An 11,095-nucleotide genomic window follows, 5' to 3' on the forward strand; every position below is an offset into this window, starting at 1 on the left:
TAAGTAAGTTGATACTTTTAAAGCATTATGCCTAGTATATAACAAGCAGTTTATAACTTTTGTAAAATTTTTTTATTTACTTTTATTTTTTATGTAGAGCCAGAGTCTTGCTTTGCTGCCCAGGCTGGTCTTGAACTCCAGGTTTCAAGCAATCTTCCTGCCTCAGCCTCCCAAGGTGGTGGGATTACAGGTGTGAGCCATGATGCCTGGCCTTATCATTTATGTTAGGAGCATTCCAATTCCACTCTTGGAGTTATTTTGAAAATACACAAAAAATTATTATTAACAATAGTCACTCAGCCGGGCACAGTGGCTCACGCCTGTAATCCCAGCCTTTTGGGAGGCTGAGGCAGGCAGATCACCTGAGGTCAGGAGTTTGAGACCAGCCTGGGCAACATGGTGAAATCCCGTCTCTACTAAAAATACAAAAAAATTAGTCAGGTGTGGTGGCAGGTGCTTGCAGTCCCAGCTACTTGGGAGGCTGAGGCAGGAGAATCGTTTGAACCCGGGAGGCGGAGTTTGCAGTGAGCCAAGATCGTGCCACTGTACTCCAGCCTGGACGACAGAGTGAGACTCTGCCTCAAAAAAATAATAATAATAACAGTCACTGTACTGTGCTACTGGATAACAGATCTTATTCATTCTATTAATGAACATTTTTAGAACGCACAAATGAACCACTGTGATATGGGGATCATTTGAAAATCTGTTTTCACATCATTTCAATGTATGGATATATTTGACATTTTATCACGTACAATTTTTAAAATATTCAATCAAAAATCGAGAACCTCGCTCTTGCACCCTGTAGTCAACTGCTTTGTACTCACTTTGTTTCCAAAGGGAGTGATCTTCAGAATTCCATCTTGCCACACTTTTGACTTCTTCATCTTTTGATGAGTATATAGAACCTTATTTCCAAAAATACAAAAGAAATGGTTTCCATTTATATATATTCAATGTTATATATTTTATATATCCTTCCTACATACAAAATATATTTAAGGCACCTTTCATCAAAAAAAGGCACATACACCCATATCAATTTTTTAAATTTTAAAAACAAAAACACAGATAGCATGACAATAACATTAAACATTAATTAAATGAAATAAAAAGGGAAGGAAGGAAGAGAGAGAAGGAGAAGGGGGGAATAAGGGAAGAAATGGCAGGGGAAGGAAGAAAGGACAGGAAAAATACAAGGAAGAAACAAAAAAGATAAATGAGCACTGAAAGTAATTTGAGCTCTCCAGTCATCAGTGGGAAGGGAAAAAAATTATTGGATTACACAGTACTAATAATCTGTGCAATTCTCAAAGTTTGGTCCAGAGACTCCTGGAGGTCTCCAAGACCTTTACAAGTATCTGTGAAGTCAAAACTATTTTCATAATGCTGTCTTTTCATCCTCACTCCTTCAGGGGTGCAGAATGAAGTTTCCCAGGATTATGTATATGCAATATTGTAAGATTCAGTTGCTACCTGAATGTAGAAGAAACAAACATGAGAATCCAGTTGTCTTCCATTAAGCCAAATCATAAATACTTTTTACATTTCTGCTTTAACTTCTAGTATGAAAAACATCAATAGACATAAGACCCCCATATACACAAGTTACTTGGGGTCAATAATTTTCTAGAGTGTTGAAGAGTCCCGAGATCAAACAGTGTGAGAACCTCTGATCTATACAGAAGAGGAATGCCAGTTCTTCAAGAGAAAGAAATTGTTTCCCGGTCTCACACTTCCAAAGAATATGTTACAAAGGACTTTGTCTAATACTCGATCTTAGCCAAAAGGCTGAAAAGTGATGATTTTGTGTAACAAGTATGAATAGTAGGTAACAGATAGGGTTAACAGATAAAAACTGTGCAATATTTGGGATCCTAATGTTAAAAAAGGTATGCATTGTTTATTTGAAATTCAAATTTAACTGAGTAGCCTGTTTTTTGTTTTTGTTTTGTTTTGTTTTTGCTAAACCTGGCAACACAGCAATATGTTTGTGAAACGCCTTCAAAAGAAAGAAGGGGCCAGGCGCGGTGGCTCAAGCCTGTAATCCCAGCACTTTGGGAGGCCGAGACGGGCGGATCACGAGGTCAGGAGATCGAGACCATCCTGGCTAACACGGTGAAACCCGTCTCTACTAAAAAATACAAAAAAAAACTAGCCGGGCAAGGTGGCGGGCGCCTGTAGTCCCAGATACTCGGGAGGCTGAGGCAGGAGAATGGCGTAAACCTGGGAGGCGGAGCTTGCAGTGAGCCCAGATCCGACCACTGCACTCCAGCCTGGGTGACAGCGAGACTCCGTCTCAAAAAAAAAAAAAAAGAAAGAAAGAAGGAAGAAAGGGAGAGAGGAAAGGAATTTCACCAAATTGTGAAATTTGGTAAAACTTACAATAAATTCTTGGCTTTCCATTATTTCTTCTTAAGTTATAAACCAGCTGGGTCCAGAAAATAGGAAGTACTTATTCAACTATTTATACCACCTAAAATTAAAAATGACATAAAATTTCCACCCTGATTTCTTAAAAATAACAAATAAAATTTTTCTCAATAAACTCCCGACCACAGGCATGAATCACAGTTCCAAGACTACCTAACTACCAAGGGAAACAGAGGTGTAATAAAATTATCTATCACTGAGGACACAGTAAAAGTGATACCATGCTGTGAAACAAGAATTTTTTCACAAGTAAATAAAAAACTAAGTAAAATATATAAACTAATCTGTAGTCTGCAAACATTTTTCCAGATGCATAATATGTATCAGAAAACACGAATTTGTCCTCCACATGTTTGGTTTCCTATAGCACAAATTCAATTTTTAAAGTTTTCTGAATTGCTATGGCCACCACAAGATGGCCCCCTTGTGTTTTAAATTTTTCCTTTCAGCTCTTAGCATCAATATACCACAGTATCTAGGACCAATTATATAGTACCTCTGCAAGGAAAAATCTTTCCAACACTGTTGCAACAGTTACTGTAGTTATGTTATGCTATTGGATAAAACTGTTTTTGTGGGCAAATTTGGAAATCTAAAATCACTGATGGTGATCAGTGAAGAAGTAAATAGAAATGCCCAAGAAACATACTTTCTTTTTTTTCCCTGAAGTGGTTCTAAAGATGTGACCCCTGGACCAACAGTATTATCTGGGAACTAGTAAGAAATGACCGATTAAGTCAGAAAGTCTGGGGTTGGGGGCCCAGCAGTCTGTCTTTTAAGAAGCCCTCCAAGTGATGCTGATGGACACTCAAGTTTGAGAATACAGACCTAAAAGACCTAGAAGCTGTAATTTGTGATCTGAGTTCAGTTCCTCTTTTAGACATATAAAATATGCCACTTACATATTATTTATAAGTTACATATACTTATTCAGTACTTACTATGTGCCAGATATTATGCTAGGCTAAAATATTTAAATGGAAACTCTACCCTCCATCTCAAAGAATTTCAGTATGGCGGGGTGATAAACAGTAAATTTAATAAAATATGGCAGGAAGAAGCACAGGCGGGTCACCCAGCTTGGTGTGGATCATCAAACAAGGCTTCTTCAAGGAAGTAAAGCCTAAGCTGTAAGTTGAAATAACCATTAGTCAACTGAAGGCCAGTGAAGGTCTTTCCAAACAAGAATTGATATGTCTGATGAGGGAACTCTAGTACAATTACCGGGTGACGTGCAGGCCAGGCACGTTGGCTCACACCTGTAATCCCAGCACTCCAGGAAGCCGAGAGAGGCGGATCACCTGAGGTCAGGAGGTCAAGACGAGCCTGGCCAACATGGTGAAACCCCCGTCTCCACTAAAAATAGAAAAATTAGCCAGGCGTGGTGGTGCGCGCCTATAATCCCAGCTACCTGGGAGGCTGAGGCAGGAGAATCACTTGAACTCGGGAGGTGGAGGCTGCAGTGAGCCGAGATCCTGCCACTGCACTCCAGCCTGGGCGACAAGAGCAAAGATCTGTCTCAAAAAATAATAATAATAAATGGGAGGGGGCAGTGAAGTGCAAGAAAGTGAGTGGCATCTTCCCTCGACTAATCAAGGTCATCTGGAGAAAGGATAGGTAAGGGGTATGCAAATGAGATATGCATACTTGCTTCATGACACAGGTCACAGGACAGAAACCAAACCTACAGAAGGACTGCCTTTCAGAAATATAACACCTGGCCAGGCATGGTGGCTCACGCCTGTAATCCCAGCACTTTGGGAGGCCCTGGCGGGTGGACCATGACATCAGGAGCTCGAGACCAGCCTGGCCAACATGGTGAAACCCCGTCTCTACTAAAAATACAAAAATTAGCTGGGCATGGTGGCATGCGCCTGTAGTCCCAACTACTCAGGAGGCTGAGGCAGGAGAATTGCTTGAACCCGAGAGGCGGAGGCTGCTGTGAGCAGAGATCACTCCACTGCACTCCAGCCTGGATGACAGAGTGAGATTCCATCTCAAAAAAAAAAAAAAAATATATAACTCTCACATCTTATCTCCCTCCCCTCCAGCGCAGATAAACTGCTGATGCCTAATAATGCCAAGAAGATAAAAGAGAGATCCAGAAAACCACTCCTGGGCTGGATATGCTGTGTACATAGATGAGAATACATGGTACAGACACAGTGCTGGGCATGTGGCAGTCATTAATATCAGATCTGTTTAATAGCTACCATGTATTCAGTGCTACCATATGCTAGAGACTGTTAAATGCTTTATTTGGAGGTTTCGCTTTTGTTTGCTTTTTAACTTTTCTTTTTCTTTGATAGAGACAGGGTTTCTCTCTGTCACCTAGGCTGGAGTGCAGTGTTGCAATCATAGCTCACTGCAGCCTCAAACTCTTGGGCTCAAGCAATCCTCCCAGCCTCCCAAAGTGCCATATTATAAACTACATTATATACATTATATGATGTTAATTATATACATTATAATTATGTAATTATATAATATATAAATATATTACTGTTATATATAATTATTGTGTGTAATCATATATAACTATTGATTACATACTATGTATCAAGCAGGAATTGGACGAGACACTTTACATATAGTATTTATCAGTCTCATAATCCTGAAGAATAAGTATTATTACAATTTACAGATTAGGAACCCAATATTTACTAATTTAGGATTACTTATATGCTATTTCGCAATTGCAAGATAAATTCTCTATTATTTTCCTAAATTGAGATATTACTTCTGGAAATGTATAGTTCAAAAAGAACTTGGAAGATGGAAACTCTTAAAGGATGGTTAAATTCGATTACAGGAGAAAACCTCAAACAAAAAGCTAACTGGATCTTTTAAAATCTACAAGAGCTCTAATACTTCTTCACTGAAAGTCAACACCCTTATCTTAGCATTAATCAGAAAAAATTATTTAAGATAATAGCATCATATATTTAAGTGAGGTGCAAAGATAAAGAGTTTTTTCCAAGTGTTCATCTGTCCACGTCTACCAGCCAATTCACCTGCTGACCGACTTCTAACAGGTGAAAGATTAATCTCCAAAGAAGTTTTTAAAGATCCCAAATGTTCTGTGATAATTATATACATACATATATATACAGATATACGTACATACACACACATATATATACCTTGTGCTACGATATGTACACACACAATATATATACATAAAACTCGGTGTTCTCAGTAAAGTATGAGCCATTTTTCATTTAATTACAAGATGTTTTTCCTTTTGTTTTTAGACAAGGAGGATTTTTTGAACCTAACCCTGAACCTCTAAATAGTTCAGATAACAAAGTTTTGGAATCACGAATTCAACATTGTTAAGAAACCATCCAGTCCAAATAAACGAAGGAAACCCACATATCATTTGCCAAGATTCTAATAACCATAATCCTGTGGCACCAAATGAAAATGGAGACTTGATCCTTTATCAGTCCTAAATACGAACAGCAAAGTACCCTTTGGTCCTCATACGTACTCGAAATTGCAAAGCAGGGCCTGGGAAAAGCGGTGAAGAGGCAACCCTTATTACAAGCAGTCCGGGTAGCTGTTACTGCGACCACCCTAATCCTGGTTCCAAACAGCATCCTTCCCGGTTCTCTTCTTACGGAGCAGAGTCTTTCGTCCCTTCGCCCCAAATCGCTCAAGCCATTCCTAGGAAAGCCCGAGAAACACTTCACCTCACCTGTCAAAATTGCAGAAAATCCACTTTCGAATTCTTCCCGCGAAAGAATGTGACGTCATTAACGCGGGACCTCACCAGATGAGGACCCAAAACTTGGCCCGCCCACCTCCGCCCAAGCCAAAAACCGCCGCTTTCAAACCGCCAATCAAATTCTTCCTTGGCTTCGAGGCTCTCAGCCAGCCGCGCTCTCCGATGCCCCGCCCTCCCGGAAGCACCTCGCCTGTGACGTAGGTGGCGCGCGCACTGTCTGGGGCCGGTCTTTCTCGACCGGGACCGGCGAACGTTGTCGCTCATCCTATGACGCGAAAGTAACCAAGACTATCAGGATCGCGAGACGGAAAGGGCTGAAGGCCGCAGTACTTGACCCTGTATTTTGGGAGTTGAACGGAGTAAGTTACAAGCGGCGTATAGGGTCGCACAGCTTGGGCGACGTCTGATTAACTCTCCGTCCTTTTTCTTGCGGTCCACTCTATCATCTGTCGTCCTTCTTACCCCGCCTCCCGCCTGCACACCCATCAGCTCCTTGACCTAGTTATCTATGCGCACGCGCAAAAGTCTTCCGGCAGCACTTGTAGTTCTCGTTTTCAGAGAGTAGGGGCGCATAGGGGCCCAGCGTGGGGAGGTTTGGGGCTCGCCCTGCCTATGACGTTGTCCTTGTGGAAGTACGGGTGCCGAGAGAAGCAGTAGTCAGTAAAGACAGTGCAGTATTTCGCAGATTGGAGCTGACTTGTGGCTGCCAGAGGATAGTGAACGTGAGGATTTATATTCTAAAATTATCATCTTCTTTTGCAGGACTCTGCCATCGTCCTCAAAGAGTTAAAAATCCAGTTATGGAAGGGAACTAACAAGTGCTAGATACGGTGTGCAGAGTGCGTTAGCAAAAAAACTTAAGCGAAAACAAATGAGGAGGCAGTTAATTAGAGGACACAGGGTGGTGGAACATCTCAAAGAATAAGATGCCATTTAACCTGGGCCTTGAAAATTTAGTAAGGAAATTTAGACGAGAAGATTCAGACAAAGCAGAAGACACAGGCCACTACGTGTTGAGGGACTTGAATTGTAAGCAGTGACTGGAACAATGATTCTTAAGCTGTTGTGAAACGCTTTTGAAAACTTAATAAAAGTTATGGATTAGCTTCTCAGGAAAACGTGTATGTACCTATTAAAACATTTTGCGAGGCCGGGCACCGTGGCTCACGCCTGTAATCCCAGCACTTTGGGTGGCCGACACGGGCGGATCACTTGAGGTCAGGAGTTCGAGACCAGCCTGGCCAATATGACAAAACCCCGTCTCTACTAAAAACACAAAAATTAGCGGGGAGTGGTGGGGCACGCCTATAGTCCCTTAAGAGGCCGAGTTGGGAGAATCTTGAACTTGGGAAGCAGAGATTACAGTGAGCCGGGATCGCCCCACTGCACTCCAGCCTGGGCGACAGAGAGAGGCTCCGTCTCCAAACAAACATTTCGCATATAATTTCCTCAGGAAAAATTACGAAATACTTTTAAATAGCAAACACACACAAATGACTTGGTGTCTTGTCTAACTCAGTCTTCCAGGTTATCTGTCTTTCGTGATCTTTGAACTATTTTTCAACCATGTAACCCGCTACAACAACATGGAAATGAGTTTGTCCAGTAAAGATGCAATTAATTATTATTCTGAGCAGTATTTATTAATACTTATTTCAACGTTCCTGATTGCCTATGTACCTGCTTTTTTTTTTTTTTTTTTTTTTTTTTGAGACGGAGTCTGGCTCTGTCGCCCAGGCTGGAGTGTAGTGGCCAGATCTCAGCTTACTGCAAGCTCCGCCTCCCGGGTTCCCGCCATTCTCCTGCCTCAGCCTCCCGAGTAGCTGGGACTACAGGCGCCCGCCACCTCGCCCGGCTAGTTTTTTGTATTTTTTTGTAGAGACGGGGTTTCACCGTGTTAACCAGGATGGTCTTGATCTTCTGACCTTATGATCCGCCCGCCTCGGCCTCCCAAAGTGCTGGGATTACAGGCTTGAGCCACCGCGCCCGGCCGTACCTGCTTTTTAAATTCTTCTTTGAACTGGTTTTTAACACTTAAGTGATTCCTTTATTTACAGTCAAGCACCACATACCGACAGACCGCATGTATGACAGTGGTCCCATAAGATTATAGGTGTGTAGTAGGCCATAGTACCTAGGTTTGTAGGTGAGTACATCATACAATAACTACATACCCTACGATGTACTTACTCACCTGAATATGCATTTCTCAGAATGTGTCCTTGTCATTAAGCAACCCATGACTGTGCTTAAATCTTTACCATGTATTCCATTTTATATTTGTACAAGAGTCTTAATTTTACCTTATCTTTAAAATGTATTATTTACAATTTAATGGAGCCCACAAGAATTCTTGTCCAGACACAGTTGCATGGACTTCAGATTAAGAATTCCTGAGTCAGAACATAGAGTCCATGGTGATAAGTTGCAGGAAATTCTACCAAAAGGTAGACAATGTGGGATCAAACATACCTGGGATAACTTACTTAGCCAACTTGGGCCAAGTCACATAACTTTTTTGAGTTTTTGTATTAAGATGGAAGAAACTGCTACCTAGTGGGATTGTGAGGATTTACAAAAATGTATATAAAGTTACTGGTATTATTACCCAGTAGCTTTTATTCTGCATTTAAAGCAACTTAAATGTTACTTTTTTTTTTTTTTTTGGAGTCTTGCTGTGTTGCCCAGGTTGGAGTGCAATGGCACGATCTTGGCTCACTGCAAGCTCCGCCTCCTGGGTTCACGCCATTCTCCTGCCTCAGCCTCCCGAGTAACTGGGACTACAGGCGCCCGCCACTACGCCCGGCTAATTTGTTTTCGTTTTTTTTTTCTGTTTTTTTTTGTTTTTGGGTTTTTTTTTGTATTTTTAGTGGAGATGGGATCTCACCTTGTTAGCCAGAATGGTCTCAATCTCCTGACCTCGTGTTCCACCGCCTCAGCCTCCCAAAGTGCTGGGATTACAAACGTGAGCCACTGCGCCCGGCCAAATGTTACTTTTTTTTTTTTTTTTTAAACAATGTTTTCTTAAACTGCATATTATGTTATGGGAAGGTGCTAAGGAATTTCTAATGTTGCAAGTTTTGACAGAAGCATCACAAAACCAGGTCTGTATTTTAGATGGGTTATACATAGGCTTCTGCTGAGAATGGATGACTTGCAGAACAGTTTATAAACTATTGGCATATTCTAGTGACAGTTGTAGCAGTAGTTGTAGAAAACACTGGATGGAGATGAGAGCCATTTCAAAAGTCAAACTGATAAGATTTAACAAGAGTTTGGATAGAATAATGGTTACTTGTGTTCTATATCTTCGCAATTTGAAGTGCTTTATTTACATTATTTTGGCTAATGCTAACAACCTTATAATGTGAGTATGATTTTTATCCATATTTTATAGACCACAGAGAGATGGGGTAACTTCCTCAAAATCCACACAGCTAATAAGTAGCTTGATTGGTTAACTTGGTGGAATATGGCATCCTTAAATAAGTTGAGGATGGTAGAAAGAACAGGTCTGGATAAGAAAGACAATGAGTTTGATTTGGAATGTGTGGAGTGACAATACACATACCTGTTATCACAGGACATTGAGAAGTATGGACTTTGAGGATCAAGACTAACGAAAGTATTGTAACTTCCTGATTCTCTACAGTCAATGTATAAAGAAGCTAAATTATACCATATCTTATGTTCCTTGCTATTTAATCTAAATCGAAGGTAAATCATTCTGAACTTAAATACTTCAAGCCACAAAAATAATCTTTAGGAAAAAGAATGAAGGAGGGTCTCTGGGCGGAGAGATGAGAATGATAAGGAAAGTCTGGTTTCTGGGAAAATTGTGGCTTTCTGCGCCTATATATTTCTGTCTACTTTTCCTTAGGGCTTTGACAAGGAAATGAATTGGAGAGCAGGTAGTCTGCCCTTTATAACTTAGTTTTTTCAAGAGAGAAAATCAGCAGTAGAGCCTGCTGTAGTGATAATCATAGCCTACATTGTGTGTGTTTGTTTGTTTGTTTTTGAGATGGAGACTGATTCTGTCTCCCAGACTGGAGTGCAGTGGTACGATCTCGCATCACTGCAACCTCTGCCTCCTGGGTTCAAGCCATTGTCCTGCCTCAGCCTCCCGAGTAGCTGGGATATAGGCATGGGCTACCACACCCAGATAATTTTGTTATTTTTAGTAGAGACTTTGTTTCATTTTGTTGGCCAGACTGGTCTTGAACTCCTGACCTCAAGTGATCCACCTGGCTCAGCCTCCCAAAGTGCTGGGATTATAGGCATGAATCACTGCACCTGGCCTATTTGTATTTTATTTACATTCCACAACCTTACAAAGAATTTGAAATGCTTAACATTTTACAGGTTCTTTTAAATCTGTTTGTTTATTCAACAAATACTTAGGTACTGATGAAGTTAAAGTTCCTGCCTTCATAGTGTCTACATTCTGGTGGGATAGATAGACAATAAAATTTCAGGCCGGGCATGGTAGCTCACACCTGTAATCTCAGCACTTTGAGAGGCCCAGATGGGCAGATCACTTGAGGTCAGGAGTTCAAGACCAGCCTAGCCAAAATGATGAAACCCCATCTCTACTAAAAACAAAAATTAGCCAGGTGTGGTGGCAGCTGCCTGTAATCCCAGCTACTTGGGAGGCTCAGGCAGGACAATCACTTGAACCTGTGAGGCGGAGGTTGTAGCGAGCCAGGATCGTGCCACTACAGTCCAGCCTGCACAACAGAGACTCCATCTCAAAAAATAAAAAATAAAAAATAAGTAAAGTAATAATTCCAGGTAGTGACAAAAGGATACAAGGATAAAAAATAGTGACTGAGGAGGTGGACAGAGTTAAGGTCAGCAGGGAGAGAATATTTTAGATTGAGTGGAAAGAGTAAGTCTCTCTTTTTTTTTTTTTTTTTTTTTTTTTTTTTT

The 11,095-nt window shown here is 41.0% G+C and overlaps 2 protein-coding genes across 2 annotated transcripts in view; one reads left to right on the forward strand and one right to left on the reverse strand.

The window, feature by feature from the left end:
• The window catches only part of ZGRF1 (zinc finger GRF-type containing 1), an 83,066-nt gene extending 76,649 nt beyond the window's left edge, over nt 1–6,417 (reverse strand). Inside the window, exons 1-3 of the mRNA XM_025386149.1 lie at nt 6,137–6,417; nt 2,389–2,479; nt 831–911 (exon numbers count right to left, since the gene is read on the reverse strand). Of these exons, the coding sequence (XP_025241934.1) occupies nt 831–911; nt 2,389–2,409 (102 nt within the window). The 5' untranslated portion in view covers nt 2,410–2,479; nt 6,137–6,417. The remainder of the gene's footprint in view (nt 1–830; nt 912–2,388; nt 2,480–6,136) is intronic.
• The window catches only part of LARP7 (La ribonucleoprotein domain family member 7), a 27,359-nt gene continuing 22,514 nt past the window's right edge, over nt 6,251–11,095 (forward strand). Inside the window, exon 1 of the mRNA XM_025386151.1 lies at nt 6,251–6,525. The gene's annotated coding sequence lies outside the window, so the exon portion shown is untranslated. The remainder of the gene's footprint in view (nt 6,526–11,095) is intronic.

The sequence above is a fragment of the Theropithecus gelada genome, chromosome 5, assembly GCF_003255815.1.
Source record: "Theropithecus gelada isolate Dixy chromosome 5, Tgel_1.0, whole genome shotgun sequence".
NCBI classification, from domain to species: Eukaryota; Metazoa; Chordata; class Mammalia; order Primates; family Cercopithecidae; genus Theropithecus; species Theropithecus gelada.